At 38.6% G+C, this 25672-nt stretch overlaps 1 protein-coding gene across 2 annotated transcripts in view; it reads right to left on the reverse strand.

Moving 5' to 3' along the window:
• Nucleotides 1-15399: 15399 nt before the first annotated feature.
• Nucleotides 15400-25672, reverse strand: part of ADAMTS3 (ADAM metallopeptidase with thrombospondin type 1 motif 3) — a 292103-nt gene continuing 281830 nt past the window's right edge. For both annotated transcript variants that reach the window (XM_081234495.1, XM_081234496.1), the window contains 3 exons: nt 24147-24354; nt 22316-22433; nt 15400-18280 (listed from right to left, as the gene is read on the reverse strand). In XM_081234495.1, coding sequence (XP_081090621.1) covers nt 17721-18280; nt 22316-22433; nt 24147-24354 — 886 coding nt within the window. In that variant the 3' untranslated portion in view covers nt 15400-17720. The remainder of the gene's footprint in view (nt 18281-22315; nt 22434-24146; nt 24355-25672) is intronic.

Raw genomic sequence — 25672 nt, forward strand, 5'->3', positions numbered from 1 at the left:
AATGTTAATTGTCAGAAAAGGTTTTATGTCTTTTTATAATTTATGATTAACTATTCAGTACAGATGTCTTTCTCCCTCTGAAGATCATTATTAATATAAAAATATGGCATCTGTGAAAGATAAATAACTCCAGGGAATTCTAAATAATTTTGTGGACAAACTACCAATTTAATTTTTGGACAGTATAATGTGTATAAAGAAATATCCTAACTCACCATGGTAAATTTTACTACTCTGACTGTGATAAGCAATTCTGCCATTCTTTTTTTTTTTTTTTTTGTGATACGCGGGCCTCTCACTGTTGTGGCCTCTCCCGTTGCGGAGCGCAGGCCCCGGACGCGCGGGCTCAGCGGCCATGGCTCACGGGCCCAGCCGCTCCACAGCATGTGGGATCTTCCCGGACCGGGGCACGAACCCGTGTCCCCTGCATCGGCAGGCGGACTCTCAACCACTGCGCCACCAGGGAAGCCCCTCTGCCGTTCTTAACATGCAAATTAGCGACTATTCCTTTATTTCTGCACTCTTTCAGTACTACCTTGGAGAAAAGTGCACTAAACTATTTTAACTACATCTGAGAACAGTTAATTGTAAATACAGGATTTTAAAGTTACTTCCTCTGTGTGTTCATCAGTAAGCATGTCGAGTCTCTTTCACAAGCTGACAATTACAGAACTAGGTACTCCTAAAATCTCAACTTACTGATTTAGGCACAAAAACCATATACTGTTAGTACACAACCATGCACTTGCTTCAGGTGGTATGTTGTGATTAAGCATAAGCAATTTAATAAATTGTTTGTAGCGGTCACTAGAGTGTGTAAATCCTATTTGAGCTTCATAATGTGGTACAGGCCTTACCCACATTTATGAATCTACTTCAACTTTTCTTCTGATTCTATTTTGTAAATGGTAATTTTTAAGGGCTCTAAAATAAGGATACTGTGGTATCTCGTGGAAAATTTAGGGCATCTTTTGAAGAGTCTATCCAATTCACACCCATATTTTTAAAAACTCTTAGCACAGGTGTAGCCCCCAGCATCCCTATTTATACCATAGGATCCTGCACTTCTGGAAATAATTGGGTGGGTCAGGGTTGTACACCTTGACTCAATGTGGATTAATAAGGGGAGAAGATAAGGATGAAAGAAAATGTGAGGTGGCCGCCGCCTACTCATCTTGGGCACAGTGGAGCAGAGAAAATAAAAGGAAAAAAAGAGAAAGCTGGTCTGCAAAGAAAGATGGATGTGCCAGATGCCCAGTAAGCAGCAAAAAGAGAGAACAGAAGGAGATTCTGGCTCTGGTTTCTTATCTTCTGCAGACTCTTCCTGAGGTCCCTCTGCATTCCTGCTCTGAGGTTTCCAAGAGAACCCACAGTATCCTTTCAAAAATCATCCTTTCTTGCTTAACCTAGTTCAAATCATTTCCTATTACTAGTATTCAAAAAATTCTAAAACAATATTTATTTATATATCCCTAGGTATGTGGTAGAGCTTTATATACATTTAATTCCCAATCAAAACAGTAACATGGGTATTATTCCCATTCTACAGAGAATTAAATATGTAAATATATGTGAAGGACTTAGAGTCGGCCCAGCCATATATTAAACCCTACATAAGTAGGGGCTATTATCATTGCCCTTTTTGATTGAGAGTTCCTTCAGGACAGACCATGTTCTGATCTCCTAGTTAGAATACATGGCACATAATAGGTGTTTGCTAAGTGATTCCTGATTGAATGAATAAGGTTGAAAAATGTATGGTGGTATATTGTAATTTTGGTATATGATTGTAAATTTAGCATGATTTTAGTATGTTATTGGAATAAAACGAAATTTCTTTAGCTTGTCACTCAGCAAAATAGTCCTATATCAACCTATGAGTGTTACCACTGAAAATTCATTTTGTACTTAGTTTCCACTTCCGTTGCAAATTTTTTTCCCTTGAAACATCTTGTACCAGTGGTAGTTATACAATATATGATCAATCAGCACCCAGAAATTGAGAATTCCTAATAATAATGGAAATGTGTAGCCCTGTATGCAATACTGCTTGTGTGTGTGTGTGTGTATTCTTTTCTGTCTCTTTCCAGTCTCACAAGACTATTAATAAGGGGTTTCAATTTAGATACTGTATGTGAAAACATATAAAGCTTTATCATATATGCACTATATACTATAATAATGTAAAACATGTAAATATCATCTGTGCTACTATAACTTGAGAGAAAATAATATTCATATAATTGGGTTTAAATGTATTATTGCATAGGACTTATAATTTCAATGCATTTTTACATGTTATTCCCTTATGAAGAATAATTATTATTAAATATGAGCAGAATAAGGCTCCAGGATTTTTGTGTTTTAACCAAATTAACTCTATTAGAACTTTATTAGTCAAGTTGGGAGTTGAACCCTTGTCTTTGGATTTAAAACCTATGCTCTTTCCAATGACCTGGGGACAGTTGCTATTTTTAAAGATAACTTTTTAAATTACTGGAGTAGTAATATGCCAAATAATTGTAGTAGAGAAAGGAGGCCACAGAGGGAGCAAAACTAACAACTACTGAGCACCTACTACATACCAGGCATTGTGCCAAATGATTCTATATATGTGTCTCCATTTAATCCTCAAACCAAACCTTTGTGACCTATGGCTTCCATCACAGAGCAGTGCTACAAGCAGCAGAACATGGCATTGTTCCATAAGTGATTCTGAGTCCCAGAAAGAGCACTGTGGAATTATTTTCAATCATGATTCACTTTGTGTTGCCTGATTACTGCTGCTTGTAGCACTGCTACAATATAGAGGACTTAGTGATGATGCATTCAGGGATTCATAGTTGTCCATTTTGTCAAGACATAAACTAAGACTCTGCAAAGTGATGCCATGCTCAGAACTATGTAGCTAGAAACAGTGTTAGGGCCCAGTCGTGTACTGATAGTTACTAACAACCCTTTAAAACAATTATGGCTAAATTTTTACAGGAAAAATGATCAAAATTAGCCTTCATTTTACAGCTAAAGAATTTCTCAAAATCACACAGATATTATGTAATCAAGTCAGGTCTAGAAATCAGGTTCTCTATAATAAAGTTTAATGATATTGCTATCATAAATCACTGTCTTTTTTGAACTGAGAGTAAAGCAAGGACAAATAAAAACATATAGAATGCTACTCAAAAAGCCCCATATAATTTGGATGTCACTTCTTTCCACTGGTCACTGTGGTCTCCACTGGCCACCACTACCACCCTACCATGTGTCACCACTGGTATTTTAGATCCCTCAAATTGTCAAAGGTGCACAGTAAATAAGCTCATGAAAGTAGGGGACACTTCCTTGGCTGAATGAATGGGTAAATGAGGAGACCCCTGAGAGATCTGCTTGGTCCTCAGTGGTTCGCAAAGTTTTCCATCTATCAGTGTCTCCTCCAGGCTTGTGTGCTGATGGATCTGTAGTGTTAGCAGCCACGCTAATCACAAGTTTTGGGTCAGCTCACTGAGTTTTCTCACTCACAGAAGTGTCCTGAATACCCTGCACATCGGTTCCTCCTTGGCCTATCTGGTCCATGTGTCAGACAGAGCAAACAAGCTTGAGTTATCTCCCCAAAGGCCCCTTATTCACTACCAAGTAAACTTTTGTGAACTGGTTGGGTTACTGGCTGGTATGCCCATCTGCACTGTATCTTTAACACATTCCCTTCGTGGCAGCAAGTCTTTTTATTTTTTTGAGTATTTTTTATGTTACCAGACAAAAAAATGATATAACAACCATTTTAAATTGTATTTTTATTATTAGTGAGACAATACTTACTATGTTTATTAGCTCATAATTTATGTTTTGGACACATCTTTTAAGATATTACTACTTTACTAAATCAATTCATAAGAAAAATTTTCATATATTAAGAATATGATTTATTACTTTCCTGGTTTCATTTATTCACTAATTTCTTATACATAATTTCCCATTCTTTTTTAATATTACTTTACTCAACTCTTAGTTGAATGATATCTTGTATTCTTTTAAAAGAAGTTTACATAAGTGGTAATTTCAGGAAGCCTTGAAAAATTCTCTTTGCAAGCTGATGGAGCCTCTGGGCTTTTACCATGATGCTATTCTTCCTTGTCTGAGAAGAGATGGAATTGATAAGCTCTTGCTCTTGACACCACATGACTCTACAGCAAGGACAATACAAGGCCCTGAGGAATCCCACCCAGGAGCAAATTTATAAATCTTGCAAGGCAGCTTTTGAAAAGACAGATGGAAGAATCCAAGGGTAATCATTTCCAAAATTCAAATTTTTCTTCTAGGTCCCAAAACAATGATGCCTCTTGCTATTTTGTGACATGTCTACTAGGTAGTAGAGAGGGCCTGGCTTTTAGTGCCCTACTGAAAAAAAAAAAATATATATATGCTCAGAAATAATCACTGTCAGTCATTTGGATTACAAATGGGTGGTTAGAACAACTTCTCCACTGGAAGCATTTGACAGGCACTGTCAACTGTGAACAGCAGTGGCTTTCTGTCCCTAAGGAGGGAGCTGACTCCATGAGCATTTAATCTAAAGCAGGAATGGGCCTGGGCAACCAGCCTTCACAAGACCTGGTAGTCACCCAGTATTGTTTATATCATCTTGAGTGGAACTCTTTCTTCTCTGGTAATCTCTCTTTTTTGATATTCTGAATTGCATTCCTCATCACTTTATAAAGAATCAAATAATTAAGGAGAATGTGGGGAATAAAAGGAGTTACTCTGGATTAAGTCAAGATTTCTAAAACAGCCGTACTTTGCGTATCTCAGACTTCTTTTCACACATGAGTGAAAGTTTGACTAAGTATGAAATTACGACCTCGTAAGTTTCCCCTCAGCACGGCATTTCCGATAGTTAGCACTGAACGGGAAAATTTAATCAGACTGACTTCTGCCACAGGGTTGCTTATTTGGATTTTGGTTTATTATGGTTTATATTTTTAAACTGAATCCCAGGTGAGAGTTTTTGTTTGTTTTTAAATTTCAAGGATGAAGTTTTCATTATTTTTAATGAGAATATACAGAATTCTTGCAGTGTTCAGGCTCAAGGTTGTGTTTACATGTTTATTTTAATTGGAAAAATTTTCCTATGTCATAAATCTCATTACTACTTTTGTTTCATTTTTTTCCTTAAATCTTCTTGGGAGTACCTGCTTTCTAAGATTTGATCCGCATTTTATGTCATGTATTTTTTCCATCACTCCTGTAATTTTCCTCCTCTTTGCAGTTACCATTGACAGTTTGCTGCTACAGCTATTTTAACATGAGACAAATTAGGTGTTAAGATATAAATAGCATTACTAACAATAAAATCAGTAAGTACATAATGAGAAAAGTTGTATTTCATAAGACAAGTAAAAAAATTCTGATCTTACATGTAAGTATAAGCAGATAACAAGATAGCCCCCAAATATATAAAGCATATACTGACATATGCAGATCTCTATACTATAATCCTCAGAACTGGTGAATATGTTACCTTATATGTCTAAAGGGCCACTGCATGTGTGATTATCTTATGGACTGTGAAATGAGGAGACCATCTGGATTAATACATGTAGGCCCAATATAATCACATGAGTCCTTAAAAGCAGAGGATGTTTTCCTGCTGTTGTCAAAGAAAGCTGGTAGCATGAGAAAGATTTGATACTGCCCCATTGCTGGTTATAAAATGTAGGGGAGACAGAAAGATAGACAAGATGAAAAGGCAGAGGGATAGGTACCAGATGAAGGAACAAGATAAAACCCCACAAAAACAACTAAATGAAGTGGAGATAGGCAACCTTCCAGAAAAAGAATTCAGAATAATGATAGTGAAGATGATCCAGGACCTCGGAAAAAGAATGGAGAACAAATGTATGGACACCAAGGGGGGAAAGCGGCAGGGGGTGGTGGTGGTGGTGTGATGAATTGGGAGATTGGGATTGACATGTATACACTGATGTGTATAAAATTGATGACTAATAAGAACCTGCTGTATAAAAAAATAAATAAAATAGAATTCAAAAATTCAAAAAAAAAAAAAAAAGTAGGGGACTATGTGTAAGACCCAGAGAGAGGAGTCGAGAAGCTGGAAAAAGCAAGAAAATGGTTTTTCTCCTTGATTTCAGTCCAGTGGTACCAGTATTGGTCTTCAAACCTACAGAACAATAAGATAACCTATTTGGGTTGTTTTAAGCCATATATATATATATATATATATATACACACACACACACAATGTTAAAATAGCTAAGCAAGGAGGCCATTACATAAGTAAACCAAAACTTAAGCCGGAATCAATGCACTCAAATCTGAGAAAATGAAGCTTAAGAACAACCAATCATAAACAGCCAAATAGGATCTGTAAAAGAATATATATATATATATATATGTATATATATATATATATATATCTCCAAATCTCTTTTCTGGACAACTGAAACTAACACAACATTGTTAATCAACTATACTTCAGTTAAAAAAAGAATAAAAAACAGCCAGCTAGGCTCTCCCAAGTAAGACACCACTTAAGCTCTTGCCAGTCAAATAATTTCCTTGCTTTTCTTCCATGTCTGCTCTATAAAAACCTGTCTCCTGCTACTGTTGATAAAATGCTCCTAACCATGTTCACCTTGGCACTGCTCAATTCAAACTGATGTTTGCTCAAATAGTCTTGAAAATTTAATGAGCCTCAATTTATCTTTTAACAATATCTATATATCTATATCTATTCATACTCATTCCAATCCAAAACCATAGTGTTCATTCCAGCGTTCTAGCATTCCTTCTTCACTCATTTCTAACTTCTTTCTCTGACAGTAGGAAACCTGGCTCTCCTTACTACAATATATAGTATATACTACGTAATTATTGTTCAACAATACTACACACGGAAAGTAGTTTCAAAAGTGCTAGCCCACACCCCTGTGAGAAAAAATGTATACCAACTGTATACAGTTTCTTCTGGATTTACCCTTACAGTATCTACTAAAAATATTGTTTTACCAGATTCCTTATCAGCTCAAGTGCACATGGAACATTCTCCAGGATAGATCACATCTTGGGTCACAAATCAAGCCCCAGTAAATTTAAGAAAATTGAAATCATATCAAGCATCTTTTCCGACCACAATGTTATGAGGTTAGAAATCAATTACAGGGGAAAAAACGTAAAAATCACAGACACGTGGAGGCTAAACAATACGTTACTAAATAACCAAGAGATCAGTGAAGAACACTATGGCTTTCCCACCATGAGGGACATTCTCAACCTCTAAGCAGCCATTTCCTGCTCAGTATTTCTGCCCTCTGGCTCCAACCAGTTAGAAATCAATCAACAAACACTGTAAGGAGAAAAGTAGCTCAGGCAATTGGGCTCACTTTTCTGCCTTTCTTTCTTGGGTATTTACACTTGATTTTTTTGTTGTTGTCATTGCCTTGTCCAGTTTCAACTTATTTTTGTTCAATGGCTCACAAGATTGTTTAAAGCTCTATTCAGTTTCCTCACCTCTTAACAAACATTTTCTGCTTGACTTCTAAGCATATCTAAAGAATGCTAAACTCATCACAGTGAGTTTCATTTTTTTCTCTGGAATCTTGGCTCCTTAACTCTTGACTGCCTTAACTGCAGTCCAAAGCTTTCCAACAGATGGGATGTTTGTTTTGCTACTTTTTTTCCTTCAGCTCTTCAGTTACTCTTGGGAGCTTTGGTCAGCAACAAACTAGTCCTTAACAGCTAGATGGGGAAATCTCCAAAGGCTGTAACTATTTCCCTGGATGGTATTTTTAGTGTTTAGGTTTCTCAGTTAATCCAAAATTAGCAGCCTGCAACTGTAACTTCTCCTGTCCCCATTTTTTTAATGGAGAATTATCTTTGGTTTTAAATTGTTTTGTACTTCTTTGCCATTTTAGAACTTCTAATTGGAGTTTTGAAGAGAACGTATGAGTCCTTGCAAGCAGGTTATCATATTGGTCTGGACATCTCTATAGGTTTGGAGTCAAAAAATTTTTTTTTCTTACTCAAAGAATAGAACACTTTTTTAAGTCAAAAAACTTTCATTGTTAATTTGGGTAATTCCAGAATTATTTTCATGACATCATTTGCCCTGGGGAATGTCTTCAATTATGGATGTATTAGCAAAAAAGCATTTCAGGCTTTAGAAAAAAAAATTAGAGTGAATTAATATGTGAAAAGTGTTCACAAATCAAATAAACACACAAATTGAATAGCTTTCATCTTTTCAAATCCACCATTAAGTAAAGGAATTATTTACTTTATTCAATTTTATATTTCAAAAAGTGTGGTGGAAATTATTTTCTATATAGACAAATGTAATGAGTATTCAGAAAGTGACACTGTGTGACTGACAAAGGCACGTCCTCCTCCGTAAAACCTCCGATTTCCCACTGAGTATTCAAGTCGGTTAGCTGAGACCCAGGAAGGCAGCAGAGAGTATATGCAGTTAATGTTAAAGTATCTTGGAAACCCCCATCTCTCACTGTTCCCCATTACCTTGGCAAAATTAGAACTGATTTTTCCTATCAACACCCATGTACTTATCTTGCCAATTCTTTCTTTCTTTTCATATTCAAAGCAATCAGTCACATTCCATTTAATCGGACTTTATCTTTGTGAGACACAGGTCACGGAGTAAAGGAGTGGGGCTGCCTATGGGATTTCACACAGTCCTTCTTGAAGCATGCTTATTCACTTATCAAATATTCATCTAGCCTTGTGTGAGTGTTAAGAACATAAAAGTGAATGAGACATAACCATACTAATGTGCAGTATATAAATTAATTCTAGGATAAAGAATTAATATTTTAAATCTCTATCTTCAATGTATGTAAAACTACATGTAAATTTTAGTTAAGGTACTTACTCCCAGGCTGCAAATAAAAGGAAAAAGAGAGAATTCACTTTGGGGTGAAGAGAAATTCCCTTTCCTCTAGTCCACTAGAATTATCAATCAACACCAAAGAATACAATAGTGAAAACAATGTAGTTTATAGCTTTTCTGTTCAGTTGCTATACCATGCCCCTTTTATGTGCACCCATATTTTTGTGGAAGAAAGTCTTTTTCCTTCTTATGATTCTCAGGCAGATCTTCTGCCTCCAGTGTTCTCTTACACAAGGCTTATAAACTCGCCCACCATCCTATTCTATTTGGAAGAAGACTAGACCTATATAAAGGTCTCTGTTTTAATCTACATTCTACCTATATTCCAGAATCTGTTGCTTTATTTTTTTATGTAGTAAAAGTGCCTGTCTATTAGTAGCTGAGGCAGAGTAAGCGCTTAATGAATATTTATCATATGGATGAATTATCACTAGTAAATTCATGATATTAGCCACATATTACTAAGTGCTCACTATGTATCAGGTACAGGATTAATGTTTCTCATAGATTGCCTCAACAAATCCTCAGACCAAACCTGAGACATGGATATTTTCACTATCATCATCCCCATTTTTCAAATGAGAAAACTAAAGCACAAAAGAATAAAGTAACTTACAGGTCAAAAAGCTTGTGATTGAGATAGAATTAGGCAGTCTGACTGCAAACACCATGCCCTTAACCACCATGCCATAACCTGCTTTTCTCATTTCAACAATTATAGACATTTTCCCTTCTTTAAGAATGTCTTAATTTGATTAGTCATGGAGATCCATGTTCGTTTTTCAAATGCATTACCCTTCTCAACTTTATTCTTAAACAAGAATGCTAACTCTTAGTGATTCAATAAATATCAAAAATATTGATCAGGAGGACCTTCAAGATGGCAGAAGAGTGAGACGCGGAGATCACCTTCCTCCCTAACAGATACATCAGAAACACATCTACATGTGGAACAGCTCCTACAGAACACCTACTGAACGCTGCCAGAAGACCTCAGACCTCCCAAAAGGCAAGAAACTCCCCAGGTACCTGGGCAGGGCAAAAGAAAAAAGAAAAAGCAGAGAAAAGAATAGGGATGGGACCTGCACCAGCGGGAGGGAGCTGTGAAGGAGGAAAGGTTTCCACACGCTAGAAGCCCCTTCGCAGGCGGAGACTGCGGGTGGCGGAGGGGGAAGCTTCAGAGCCACGGAGGAGAGCACAGCAACAGGGGTGCCGAGGGCAAAGCGGAGAGATTCCCGCACAGAGGATCGGTGCTGACCGGCACTCACCAGCCCAAGAGGCTCGTCTGCTCACCCGCCGGGGCGGGCGGGGCTGGGAGCTGAGGCTCGGGCTTCTGTCGGAGTGCAGGGAGAGGACTGGGGTTGGCGGCGTGAACACAGCCTGAAGGGGTTAGTGCGCCACGGCTAGCCGGGAGGGAGTCCGGGAAAAGGTCTACAGCTGCCGAAGAGGCAAGAGACTTTTTCTTGCCTCTTTGTTTCCTGGTGCGCGAGGAGAGGAGATTAACAGCGCCGCTTAAAGGAGCTCCAGAGACCAGCGCAAGCCGCGGCTATCAGCGCGGACCCCAGAGACGGGCATGAGACGCTAAGGCCGCTGCTGCCGCCGCCAAAAGGCCTGTATGCGAGCACAGGTCATTGTCCACACCTCCCCTCCCGGGGAGCCTGTGCAGCCCGCCACTGTCAGGGTCCCGTGATCCAGGGACAACTTACCCGAGAGAACACACGGTGGGCCTCAGGCTGTTGCAACGTCATGCTGGCCTCTGCCGCCGCAGGCTCTCCCGGCATCCGTACCCCTCCTTCCCCCCGGCCTGAGTGAGCCAGAGCCAGTGAATCAGCTGCTCCTTTAACCCCGTCCTGTCTGAGCGAAGAACAGATGCCCTCAGGCGACCTACACGCTGGGGCGGGGCCAAATCCAAAGCTGAATCCTGGGAGCTGTGCGAACAAAGAAGAGAAAGGGAAATCTCTCCCAGCAGCCTCAGAAGCAGCGGATTAAAGCTCCACAATCAACTTGATGTACCCTGCATCTGTAGAATACCTGAATAGACAACAAATCATCGCAAATTGAGGAGGTGTCCTTTGGGAGCAATGATATATATATATAATATATATATTATATTTAATTAATATAATATATTAATATACATTTAATATATAACATATTATATATAGAATATATGATTAATATATTAATATATATAATATATATAATATATAAATATATTATATATATATAATATAAATATATACATATATATATTTCCCTTTTTCTCTTTTTGTGAGTATGTATTTGTATGCTTCTGTGTGTGATTTTGTCTGTATACTTTGCTTTCACCATTTGTCCTAGGGTTCTGTCTGTCTGCTTGTTTTTGGTTTTTTTTAGTATAGTTTTCAGCACTTGTTACCATTGGTGGATTTGTTTTTTGGTTTGGTTGCTCTCTTCCATCTTTCTTTCTTTATTTTTTTAAATTACTTAAAATTTTTTTAATAATTATTTTTTACTTTAATAACTTTTATTTTATCTCTTTTCTTTCTTCCTTCCTTCCTCCCTCCCTCCCTCTCTCTCTCCCTCCCTCCCTTTCTCTCCCTCTCTCTCTCTCCCTCCCTCCCTCTCTCTCTCTCCCCCTCCCTCCCTCTCCCCCTCTCCCTCTCTCTCTTTTATTCTGAGCCATGTGGACTACAGGCTCTTGGTGCTCCAGCCAGGCCTCAGGGCTATGCCTCTGAGGTAGGAGAGCCAGGTTCAAGACACTGGTTCACTAGAGACCTCCCAGCTCCACGGAATATCAAATGGCAAAAGTCTCCCAGAGATCTCCATATCAACACCAAGACCCAGCTCCACTCAATGACAGGAAGCTACAGTGCTGGACACCCTATGCAAAAAAACTAGCAAGACAGGAACACAACCACACCCATTGGCAGAGAGGCTGCCTAAAATCATAATAAGGTCAAAGACACCCCAAAACACACCACCAGGTGTGGACCTGCCCACCAGAAAGAAAAGATCCACCCTCATCCACCAGAACACAGGCACTAGTCCCCTCCACTAGGAAGCCTACATAACCCACTGAACCAACCTTAGCCACTGAGTGCAGACACCAAAAACAATGGGAAATACGAACCTGCAGCCTGTGAAAGGAGACCCCAAACACAGTAAGTTAAGAAAAATGAGAAGATAAAGAAACACAGCAGATGAAGGAGCAAAGAAAAAACCCACCAGACCTAACAAATGAAGAGGAAATAGGCAGTCTACCTGAAAAAGAATTCAGAATAATGACAGTAAAGATGATCCAAAATTTTGGAAATAGAATGGAGAAAATACAAGAGATGTTTAACAAGGAACTAGAAGAAATAAAGAGCAAACAAACAGTCATGAACAACACAATAAATGAAATTAAAAATTCTCTAGAAGGAATCAATAGCAGAATAACTGAGGCAGAAGAATGGGTACGTGACGTGGAAGATAAAATGGTGTAAATAACTACTGTAGAGCAGAATAAAGAAAAAAGAATTAAAAGAATTTAGGACAGTCTCAGAGACCTGTGGGACAACATTAAATGCACCAACATTCGAATTATAGGGGTCCCAGAAAAAGAAGAGAAAAAGAAAGGGACTGAGAAAATATTTGAAGAGACTATAGTTGAAAACTTCCCTAACATGGGAAAGGAAATAGTCAGGTCCAGGAAGTGCAGAGAATCTCATACAGGATAAAGCCAAGGAGAAACATGCCAAGACACATATTAATCAAACTTTCAAAGATTAAATACAAAGAAAAAATATTAAAAGCAGCAAGGGAAAAGCCACAAATAATATACAAGGGGATCCCAATAAAGTTAAGAGCTGATCTTTCAGCAGAAACTCTAAAAGCCAGAAGGACATGTTTAAAATGATGAAAGGGAAAAACCTACAACCAAGATTACTCTACACAGCACGGATCTCATTCAGATTCAATGGAGAAATTAAAACCTTTACAGAAAAGCAAAAGCTAACAGAATTGAGCACCACCAAACCAGCTTTACAACAAATGCTAAAGGAAATTCTCTAGGCAGGAAACACAAGAGAAGGAAAAGACCTACAATAACAAATCCAAAACAATTAAGAAAATGGTAATAGGAACATACATATCGAGAATTACCTTAAATGTAAATGGACTAAATGCTCCAACCAAAAGACATAGACTGGCTGAATGGATACAAAAGCAAGACCTGTATATATTCTGTCTACAAGAGACCCACTTCAGACCTAGGGACACATACAGACTGAAAGTGAGGGGTTGGAAAAAGACATTCCATGCAAATGGAAATCAAAAGAAAGCTGGCATAGCCATTCTCATATCAGACAAAATAGACTTTAAAATAAAGACCACTACAAGAGACAAAGAAGGACACTACATAATGATCAAGGGAGCAATCCAAGAAGAAGATATAACAATTGTAAATATTTATGCAGCCAACATAAGAGCATCTCAATACATAAGGCAAACGCTAACAGCCATAAAAAGGGAAATCGAGAGTAACACAATAATAGTAAGGGACTTTAGCACCCCACTTTCACCAATGGACAGATCATCCAAAATGAAAGTAAATAAGGAAACATAAGCTTTAAATGACACATTAGACAAGTTGCACTTAATTGATATTTATAGGACATTCCATCCAAAAACAACAGAATACACATTTTTCTCAAGTGCTCATGGAACATTCTCCAGGATAGATCATATCTTGGGTCACAAATCAAGCCTTGGTAAATTTAAGACAACTGAAATCATATCAAGTATCTTTTCCGACCACAATGGAAATTACAGTAAAAGACTGTAAAAAATACAAACACATGGAGGCTAAACAATACACTACTAAATAACCAAGAGATCACTGAAGAAATCAAAGAGGATATCAAAAAATACCTAGAAACAAATCAGAATGAAAACACAACGATCCAAAACCTATGGGATCAGGAAAAGCAGTACTAAGAGGGAAGTTTATAGCATTACAATCCTACCTCAGGAAACAAGAAAAATCTCAAATAAACAACCTAACTTTACACCTAAAGCAATTAGAGAAAGAAGAACCCCAAAACCCTAAACTTAGCAGAAGGAAAGAAATCATAAAGATCAGATCAGAAATAAATGAAAAAGAAATGAAGGAAACAATAGCAAAGATCAATAAAACTAAAAGCTGTTTCTTTGAGAAGATAAACAAAACTGATAAACCATTAGCCAGAGTCATCAAGAAAAAAAGGCAGAAGACTCAAATCAACAGAATTAAAAATGAAAAAAGAGAAGTGAAATCTGACACTGCAGAAATACAAAGGATCATGAGAGATTACTACAAGCAAAGATATGCCAATAAAATGGACAACCTGGAAGAAATGGACAAATTCTTGGAAAACCACAGTCTTCCCAGACTGAACCAGGAAGAAATAGAAAATATGAACAGACCAATCACAAGCATTGAAATTGAAACTGTGATTAAAAATCTTCCAACAAACAAAAGCCCAGGACCAGTTGGCTTCACAGGCGAATTCTATCAAACATTTAGAGAGAACAAACACCTATCCATCTCAAAATCTTCCAAAATATAGCAGAGGGAGGAACACTCCCAAACTGATTCTACGAGGCCACCATCACCCTGATACCAAAACCAGACAAAGATGTCACAAAAAACGGAAACTACAGGCCAATATCACAGATGGACATAGATGCAAAAATCCTCAACAAAATACTAGCAAACAGAATCCAACAGCACATTAAAAGGGTCATACACCATGATCAAGTGGGGTTTATCCCCAAAATGCAAGGATTCTTCAATATACACAAATCAATCAATGTGATACACCATATTAACAAACTGGATGATAAAAACCATATGATACTCAATAGAATAATCTCAATCTCATATTGATAATCTCAATAGATACTTAGTAGTTTAATGAATAACTATGTGTGAAGCCCTGCCCTAACAGCTTATCTCATTTCTCACAGCAGTCACACAATGATGTTTGACAGTTCTGCCTCCTATTTTACAGATGAGGAAACTGAAATCTAGTGAGATAACCCAAGATCATTCAGGTGTGAAGTGGTAGGTGGAGTTCAAACCTGAATCAGTCTGCCTTTGCAGTTTAGATTGGGAACTGTGGCAAGACAGTGTCTCCCTGTTACAGAAAGAAACGCCCTCTTCTGGGATGTCCTGTTCTTCCCACACTCCTGAGTCCTGGGGTGATGTGCTCCCACCAATCCTCAGGGTTCAAAGCTGAGGGTTGCTTTTCTAAAAACCACCCTGGGATGACACATTTTAAAAACAGAAGTGCCCCTTTTCCTTCTCATACCCCTAGCATTATTGCCACTTTCTGTCTCTTCAAGTTCTGTGGGATGGACTTAGGCAAAAAGCCACTCCCATAACCTCTTATTTTCTTTTTTTTTAAATGTTATTTAAAAAATATTATGATACAACCTGATGTGAGAAGAGGAGACACGGTCACTTTGTTTGAGCCTCTTTAGCGAAAGTCCAAGTAGCAAATGAACTTGATACTATTTCACTTTGTAGGAGGAAATAACATGTGTCCATTACTCAGCGATGAATCTAATGATAAAATCTCGATTGAGCCAGGTCTCTATTTTGTTAACATTTTTATTGCTACGTGCTCCCAATACAACAAACAGCATCAGTAGTGTACACTTTGATAAAAAGGAATTTTTAGCTTAGTAGAAAAGGAAGCTCAAAGATCAGAAGTGTAATGAATATATACATCTTTATGGGAGGTGTATGTGTGTGACCAGCTTTCTCTGTGTTCCCCCGTGGACCAGATGCATGCACGCGCAAGCAAACTAGAGGAGAATTTCATGCTCGGGAAATTTTTAGGGGGAAAAATGACTTCTATTTGAGGTTCAGGGATTGTTTTACAATCTGGAATTCACCTAATTCATTTGACTTTCAAACGTCTTGCACCAAGTAGCAGCGATTCTTTAGAGGTATAGAGTCAATAGGTGAAGCTGTTGTTTTTACCATGGTTAAAATGCTAACGTTCTTGCACATTCTGTGCCTTGAGAAGTTAACATATCTATATTTTAGTTTGCATAATGTATTTTTAGACAGTTCAGGAACTGACCTCCAAATCATTATGCTGTCAACACTTATCTTTCTTTTTTCTTTTAAGTGTAATTCATGAAGTATTTATCTCCTTCACATACTTCTTTTTTGGTGTTTCTAATTCCCTATTTCATTAAACAGCGAGCTATCTGAGCCCATACTATTTTATGTTTCATCGAAGGGGAAAAAGTTACCAACTTTGCATCAACTACTCTAAAAATGCAAAATTTGCATAACATCAATTTTGTTCAATTTTAGCTCTTTGATTTGACTGCTGTAGTTTGCTTAAATTTCTCCTCTATGTACAGAACAAAGCATGCATCTCTAATTATGTCTCTCTAGTTTACCAAAATATGTCATTGATATTAGCGTAAATATTTAGTACATAAAAATACTATCAAGAAAAAAAATCAACTTTTAATAAATATCTTCAGTTTTGAATTCTATATACAAGTACTTTACATCTACTCCCTGGAGAGAGCATTTCTGGCCTCACTGTGAGTAAGGTGATCACTGACATAAATTACTAGCACATTATTGCAGTCAGATGCATGGTGGTTGTGAACATGTGGATATGAACCATGAGGAAAATAAATATTGCAACCATTGACAAATGCTTTCTAGAAGCTGCTTCCAGAGCCCTAAAGCCCTGCTATACTTGATTGTTATTTCTCGTTCAACGATGCTTTTCTCAGCTACTGACATACAAACAAATGATCTCAGTACATTTTTCCTTTGTTAATAATTACAGTACATTGAGTATACCTGTTTGTATATGTCAACAATGGGACAATTAAAAACAACACAGGAAAGCAGGACAATTCAATGGTGTCTATTGAGGCCCTGGTAAAGGGTTTCCATTTTGTCCTGCACAGGCTCATTTACTGGTCTCTGTTCCCTGTGACTACGAGTATACTAAGACACCAAACTTATTCTTTTTTATTTAAAGTATGGAAGGTAATAGGTAAAGTTGAAATCTCTATATCTGTAGCTTATCTGTTTTTTTCCTTTTTCTGTAATTTAGGTGTCACATTGTTGATCAAACAAAACCACACAACAAAACCCTTTGTATTGTCAGTAGTGGTGTTTCTAACTTCTTTGTAATATTCTGCTTTGAAAATCAACTCATAGAACGTCAAATAAGGCAATACTCAATAACAGGCACCTAGAATATCCAGAAATGTAATATAGTAAACAATCATTTGAGAACACATCTCTTAAAATAATACTGATTTCTGCAATATACAGTATTTACACAACAGCTGCAAATTTGCTCATACAATATTTCTAATATAGATAAATAGGAATACAAGTCTAAGAATTCTTTGCTCCATTTTTAAAACCTTTTGTTAAAATGTAAACCATTGGCACCTCTTTTTTATTTTTACTGTAACTTTTTTAAAACAACAAAAAAATCAGCTGATATGCACAATTGATTCCAGTCCCTTTTCTGCTTTAGAAAATGACCAACACGCTTAGCAACTTACTTTCCTTCGGTTAATAATCTTTGGTGCTTTCTTCCAATGAATTCTGGTAAATGAGTCAATGCAGAACAAAAGGAGGATGAAAGCAACTAGAAAGTGAACCAGCACTTTTTGTTCTTCCATGTACAGATAAAATGAGTTGATGATTTATGGAGATTTCCACTTTAAACAAGCTGTATGCACCACGGGGAGAGCGAGCTTGTCCAGATTTTCCATTGATGTCTAGCCTTTTGGCTTCACTTTCTTATCTTTCCAACGTGGATGATCTTAGCGGACGTCTCTTGTCAATAATCTTTTCATCTTTCTTTGAGGTTCTTGCCTGAGAAGAAGCACCTATGGAATCACTGGCTGCAAGGAAGGGGGCAGCAGCCATTTGTGGAGATGAACTGAGGTGGCCACTCTTGGTGGGTGGGGAGGCCAGTCTCAGAGTCTTATTTTCTGCTGGCTGAGCTCTCCTCTGGGGTAGGTTAGCACCACTGGATTTACTGTTTGGCCTGAAAGCAGCATGTGCATTTGGACCTCCTACAGAAGAGATCCTGCTCAAAGATTTCTTCTTCTCAGCAGGAGTCTCTGAATAGTAAGGAACCAAAGATGTAGGCATCATTAGAGATTCGGGGAGGTCACTGGAGTTAAAGATAGCATCATCATGAGTTTCAGCAGCTTCTGGAAGGTATGGTGGTGGCAGGGTGCTGCTGCGCTTGCTACATGACTCACAACATAACTTGTTATAACCTGGTATGGAGCAGTATCGTGCCAGCACCTCCATTTGACAGAATATGGATTTATCTCCCAAACATGGCTCATCTGCAAAGATTAAAAGACAACAAAATGAGACATACATCCAAACATAAAAGGAGGACAACATGGATGGAGCTAGAGGGCATTAAGCTAAGTGAAATAAATCAGACAGAGAAAGATAAATATTGTATGATTTCACTTATATGTGGAATCTAAAAAACAGAACAAACAAAACAAAAAACAGAATCACAGATACAGAGAACAAATGGGTGATTGCTGAGGGAGGGGCAAAACAGGTGAAGGGGATTAAGAGGTACAAACCTCCAGTTATAAAATAAATAAGCCATAGGGATGTGACATACAGCATAAGGAATATGGCCAGTCACATGTTAATAACTTTCTATGGGGACAGAATTACTGTGGTGATCATTTCATAATGTATGCAAATACGTTATGCATAGTGTATGCAAAATCACTAGGTAGTACATCTGAAACTAACAAAATACTGTATTTCAGCTATATTTCATTTTAAATATAAAAATAAATATAACTAAAAATGAATAAAAGGAGGGAAGAAATTTAAATCGTATGTGACTATAAAAAATTTTAAGTAAAATCTAACATTTATGGGAGTTGTCCACATTAGACTTCACGTTAAAAATATGACTATTATGATGAATTTACTAAAATAAGTATTCTTTATGTGCAAAGCACTTGAATTGACCAGCACTTTCACAGCTCCATCAAGAGTCTTCAGATCAAGGGTAATTTTTTCTTCCTAGTAGAAATACATATCTGATTTTAGACTGAGAAAATAGAACTAGTTTTACCATATTTTTAAGATATAGAGGGCACCGGTTTTTTTCATTTTATGATATTTCTTTCTTTATAATAGAGTAGCCTCTATATTAAATTTAAATTTAAAATCAAAATAAATATTAAAGACCTGTTGGAACATATTAAATCTTAAAACTATATTACCAAAAGAAAAATCAAGATACTATTTTGATTTGGAGACCATTCTCCAGAGTGAAGGCAACAGTTTCATGTTTACCATTGAATGTTCTCAGGTTATTTGTTATTTGAAAGCACAAATCTGGGTAAAGGGTGCCAACTTTCTTATGAATAATTCATGGTTCTTTAATTTCATTGAATTGATAGTACTTTAAAGGGTACTAAAGTAACACCCACAAAACACTTGGTAGGTATGTGTGTACAGACTATTTCTATTATTTTTTAATTTTATTAATCATAGGTTATAAGAATTAGATTTCAAAAAATCCAAACATTGAGCTCATGAAAATGTTAGCTCATATTTCTTTTCAGCCATTCCAGAGCATATCCTATGCAGAGAGCCCATGCACACAGTCCAACACAGAATACTGATCCCATATCCAATTAATAAATGCAAAGAATTGTAAATTGTGGCATTTATGTAATATAATCACTTAAAATTACAATGTAATATTGGGTGATTCTACATTTCTAGGTAAGGAACCTGCTATATAACTTGCCAAAAAAATTAAATCCCTTTTCTAAAGTTTGAGGGGAAAAAAAGAGCGTCAGTTGTCAGGGCCAAAACAGGCTAAACTTACCACCTTTGTTAGCGTTATAATGCCATGCCCACTTCCCAAGTGGTGGAATGACTTGTATTTCCCTCACATTTACACAACTATGATACAGTATGATGTGTTTGAATATTTCATATTAGCTAAGATAATAATCTAATTAGGTTGTAAATGCCTGAGAATCACATTAATGGTTTTCACCTCAAGTATCAATCCCTTTTCCTATCTGAATTATTTTTTCTATGTCTATAGCTTTCTATGCCTATAACATTTTCTTTTGGCTTAAGGAAAAGTATCAAGCAAATTCTTGCTGACAGTTGGGCATATTTGCAGAAATATATACCTCTACCATGTTAAGATCAATAAAGCTTACTCGAAAAGTGTTTAACCTCCTGACAGTAATGCCTATGTAAGAGTAAAATACTATGGTGACAGGAAACGTTATTGCTTCTAACTAGGTAAATTTGTTCTTTTGGCTTTTACTTGTGATTTGAAGTTTCAAATATACTTTCCAGAGAAAAATGATTAAATATGTAAGTCCTTTGTCACCCCCTCATGGTCATACTTGTTCATGCCACCCCACATTTCAAAGGAAAATGTACAAAGAAATATTTTATAAGGTTTCTTTGGAAGAGTAGACAGGCAGTGGGAGGATAGGAAGAGAGAGAGGGAGAGAGAGACAGGCACAGAGAATCAGAGGGGAAGGGACACGGGGGCTGGGAAAGAGAGAAGGCAGGGAAGGCAAGAGGCACAGGGAGATGGAGAGACAGATGCAGAGTGGTAGAGACAGGGAGGTGGGCAGGGAGGGTGAGGAAGGACAGAGAAAAGTGGAGGAGAAAGAGAGACACTGACAGACACATGTGCCAGAAAGGGGAGAAGGAGGAGTGTTAGAGAGAAAAAGAGGGAAATAGAGAAAAAGGAGAGAGTCAGGAAGAGGTGAGGAGAGAGAGGAGAGGAAATGGAGAGAGCAGGAGAAAGAGAGAAAAGAGGTAGAGGTAGGGAGACTAGGAGGGGGAGAGAGAGAAAAGCACGAGTGATATACACAGAAAGTGAGCAACATACAGACAGCAAGTGACAGCAAGTCAGAGACTGAGAGAGAAACCCACAGAGGAAAGGAGAGGAGAGAAAAATGGAGATACAAAATGAGACACAGAGCTTCCCTGGTGGCGCAGCGGTTGGGAGTCCGCCTGCCGATGCAGGGGACACGGGTTCGTGCCCCGGTCCGGGAAGATCCCACATGCCGCGGAGCGGCTGGGCCCGTGAGCCATGGCTGCTGAGCCTGCGCGTCTGGAGCCTGTGCTCCGCAACGGGAGAGGCCACAACAGTAAGAGGCCTGCATACCGCAAAAAAAAAAAAAAAAAAAGAGACACTAAGGACACAGACAGATGCAGAGAGAGAAAAGGAGGAAGAAGGCGACAGTGATAGAAACTGAAACCATCCAATATATGCTATTTGTTTTACAATAGCAAATTGAAATTATACAGATGTCCCCTGACTTATGACGGTTCTACTTATGATTTTTGGACTTTATGATGGTGTGAAAGCCATATGCATTCAGTAGTACTTTGAATTTGGATCTTTTCTGAGCTAGGGATACATAGAATGATACTCTTTTGTGATGCTGGGCAGGGCAGCAGCTGCAGCTCCCAGTCAGCCAGGCGACCACGAGGGCGAATGACTGACACACTTATAACCATTCTGTACCCAAACAACCATTCTGCTTTTTACCTTCAGTATAGTATTCAATAAATTATATGAAGTATTCAACACTTTATTATCAAATAGGTCTTGTGTTAGAAGATTTTGCCCAACTGTAGGCAAACGTAAGTGTTTGGAGCACGTTTAACACTAGGCTATGGTGTTCAGTAGGTCAGGTGTTTTAAATGCATTTTCGACTGACAGTATTTTCAACTTAGGATGAGTTTATCAGGATGTAACTCCATTGTAAATTGAGGAAGATCTGTACATTAAAGAAAAGAGACTCTGCTTTTGCAATATGGCAAGAGTAAGTTAGGCAAATTTTAGTATATGCACAAGGTATCTATTTTGAAAGCACGCTGTTCAAGCCTATGGAAATGGATAGGCAGGTATTGGAAGTGGCTTTGTGAACAACATTTATCATCCACATGCCTAAATTGAATGATTTTAGTAAAGTAATGCCAAACCTTCTTCATTATTATGCCTTTGACAATGATGTGAAGTCATAAAGAAAATCAAAGAGAGAAAACAAGTAGCTCCTTCTAGAAACACAAATTGACAGAAGCTACATATACATGACACGGCCCTCACCCCAGCATTACTGCCTACTGGGAACCACAGAGGCCGCAGCGGTTATGATAACTAAATGGAGGGGACATTGCTGCAGACACCCATCTTAAAGAACTCTATTAAGCTAATATTTCAAGGGTGTTTTCCTTTAGTCATTTTTCAGTAAGCAAATGGAAATTCCACAGCTTGCCCCGAAAGGAAGTTCTGCTTTTTGAGGCTCAAAAACCATGATCAGAACGGTGAAATCAATCAGTGTCACACCTACCATTACAGGGAGGCAGCTGACAGGCTCGGACAGACTCAGGCTTTTCACCATCGCAGTGGTCACCCGCCCTGCAGAGGACCTGCCTCACCTCTGTCCCTTCGCCGCAGGTTACCGAACACTACAGAAACAAAGGCTGTGATTACAGACGTTTATTCCACCAGGGCTGTCTTTCTTCCTTTCGCCATGTGCACACTTAGACACACACATGCACACACGAGCACACACGCATACACAGCTCTGGAGTTCTTTCTCTATGGCCCAGTGTTACAGTGACTTGGGAGACAGAGAATCCTAGCTTTATACCCTGGGAGCATTGTTCTTCCTCTGAAAGCTTCATAGAATTGCTGTATGACTAAATGAAGGCAAAGGAGACAATGTATATAAAACAGTTATGCCTGGCATGTAGAAAGTATTTGATGCCAAACAAATCATTGTTATAATGTAACACCTTCTGTAGTTCCTGAAAGCAGTAGTGGAGCCTGTTTTCAGAGAGCCCTCACGGACTGAGCTTCCCATTCTCTCACCTTCCTTACAAATGGTGAATTTACTGACATGCTATGTTGGTTAATTAAACCTCTTTGGAACTACTATTACTCTATTCCCACAACTTCATTTCTTTAAGGAATGGGCTAACTGCTCTAAAACTAAGCCCAGAAGCAGCCGTGCTATTGATCTAGGTAGGAGCTGTAGAGGAGGGATGCTTGTTCCAGGACTCTGAGGGGAACGAGACATGAGTTATCCTTAAGGTCCTGTGCAGGTCACTTTCATGTGCCTGTTCCTTCCCTCCTGGGCCTGCTCTCCACTTCCTCCTTTGTCCTCTGTCTACTTTTTGCTGCCCTTTCCTCCGATCCACTCTACTATCACCCCCTGATTCTTCATTTGGAGTTTTTAGATATATCAAAGAACTGTGGTAAATACGGGCAATGAGACACTGATTCAGCCAGTCACCACGCAGACGTCATTTGGACAGGCACCGACTGGGCGCTGGGGAAGCAAAGCACCTGGTTTTTTGAGAAATGCATGGACTAGTGGCAAGCACAGGCTCAAAGACAGGAGTTACAGTACACTGCTGTGACCAGCAAGCCACTGGAAGGCCTCTTTGCCTTTGGAATGCAGAGGAAGGACTGCCGGGAAGGGCAGCCCTGGAAGGCGGTATCTTGGACCATGGAGCTGAGCCTTGGTGGATGAGGGGCAGATGGTCACATAGGAGGAGGGGGAAGGGCAAGCCAGCCAAAAGGGAGGAGGCTCAGACCAGCATGGTCTTTGAAACAGTAAACAGTTTACTCAGACTGGGACAGAGAGTTAGAATAAAGGAAGATGAACAAAGAAGAGTTATCATGGGATTTATTGTGGTTATCATTTTGCAATGTATACAAATATCCAATCATTAAGCTGTACACCTGACTCTAAGGGAACGTTACATCAACTATACTTCAACAAAAAGAAAAAAAAGAAGCGTTCGTGTGGTGTCAAATGGGGCAGGGCCCTGCATTCAAGGTCAGGGGTTTGGAATGTATCCAGGAGGAAAGGTGCAGTCCAGAAAAAATACCGGACAGAAGATCAGTCACTTTTCAGAGGCCTCTGTGTCACAAGACATCCAAACGTGGTTTGCCCCCATCAACTAATCTTTCATGCAAACACTGTTTTAACCTGTGAGTTTTTCCTAATACCTACAGATGCGTAATGCTTCCAAAATATGTGACAGTTTTGCAATTCACACAAAGCCTACCTGATACGGAAGCCAAATTAAAATACACTTCACGTGCCTACCCCTCCCCCGCCGCGCCCCCCCCCCCCCCCCCGCCAACGCACACAGAATTCGCACACCCACCTCATTCCAGGGCCCCGTTTTCCACTGGGCCGGGCAGGGCACTCTGTTACAAGGCCGGCGGCTCTCTGGACGGCCACCCACGCAGTACTTGCTGTGCACCGAGCGGTTGGTGCCATCGTGGGACGGCTGGAGGCAGCGCACGGCACGGAGCTGATAGCCGGAACTGCCGCAGGTTTTGGTGCAGTGCTCCCACTCTTCTGCCGCCCAGCTGAGGATGGGGGTTAAGACTGAACTTGGCGACCGGGCTGCGTGGTGTGCCCCTCCCTGCACCGCAAGCCTAGCTCTTTCTGCCCTCTGAATGACGTGCCCCCGCCCCGCGGGGCAGGTTCAGAAAGACGGGCGCATCAAACAAAAAGTCTTAAAACTTTCTAACAGTCATAGGTGGGGCACATCTATTTGTTATGCCCTAGTGTTCTGTCTCCCAGTGACTCTGAAACAACCTTCTCTTTTCCAAAAGGATCATCCACAGGGGGTTTCTGAAACTCATCTTAAAGTTGTCCCCTTAGGTTCAGGCATGATGGTAGTTTCCCAAAATAGCACCAACTCATAAAGAAGATGTGGCACATATATCCAATGGGATATTACTCAGCCATAAAAAATGAAATAATGCCATTTACAGCAGCACGAATGGACCTAGAGATTATCATACTAAGTGAAGGAAGTCAGAGAAAGACAAGTCTCATGATATCACTTACATGTGGAATCTAAAAATATGCTAAAAATGAACTTATTTACAAAACAGAAATAGATTCACACACATAGAAAACAAACTTATGGTTACCAAAGGGGAAAGGGGGTGGAGGAGTGATAAATTAAGAGTTTGGGATTAGCAGATACAAACTGCTATATATAAAAGAGATAATCAACAAGAACCCCACTATATAGCACAGGGAACTCTACTCAATATTTTGTAATAACCTATAAGGGAAAAGAATCTGAAAAAGAACATATATATATATATATATGTATATATATATATATATATATATATATATATATATACATATATGTATATGTATGTATGTATAACTGAATCACTTTGCTGTCTACCTAAAACTAACACAACATTGTAAATCAACTATACTTCAATAAAAATAAAATAAAATAGAAACCAACTCATTATAATAAATAATTATAAAATTATAAAAACCAACTCATTAAAATAAATAAAACCAACTAATTCTCAGCCATATTGCCTCACGGTGTTAAATATTTGAAAGGAAATTAAAAAAGGCTCCATCTGATGCCTGCTATGACAAGGTGATTTGGTTGCTGCTGCTTTTTCATTACCTCATGAGTTTACTCATGTTTGAATATTCTAAATGAGATTACAGTTCCATCTCTATGGTTGTTGCTGTGAAGGCTACCTGACATATCCATCATGTTTGGAAAATTCAGTTCTTCATATAGGCCCTTATTGGACCTGATGACAAGGTAAAGGTTGTATGCATCTGGGCCTGAGCAGAAACTGCTTCCATGAATGTACCTGATAGAAATATTTCCAAGGAATTCATTTTCAAAAAGAT

This window comes from Mesoplodon bidens (assembly GCF_964165515.1).
Source record: "Mesoplodon bidens genome assembly, chromosome: 1".
Lineage (NCBI taxonomy): Eukaryota > Metazoa > Chordata > Mammalia > Artiodactyla > Ziphiidae > Mesoplodon > Mesoplodon bidens.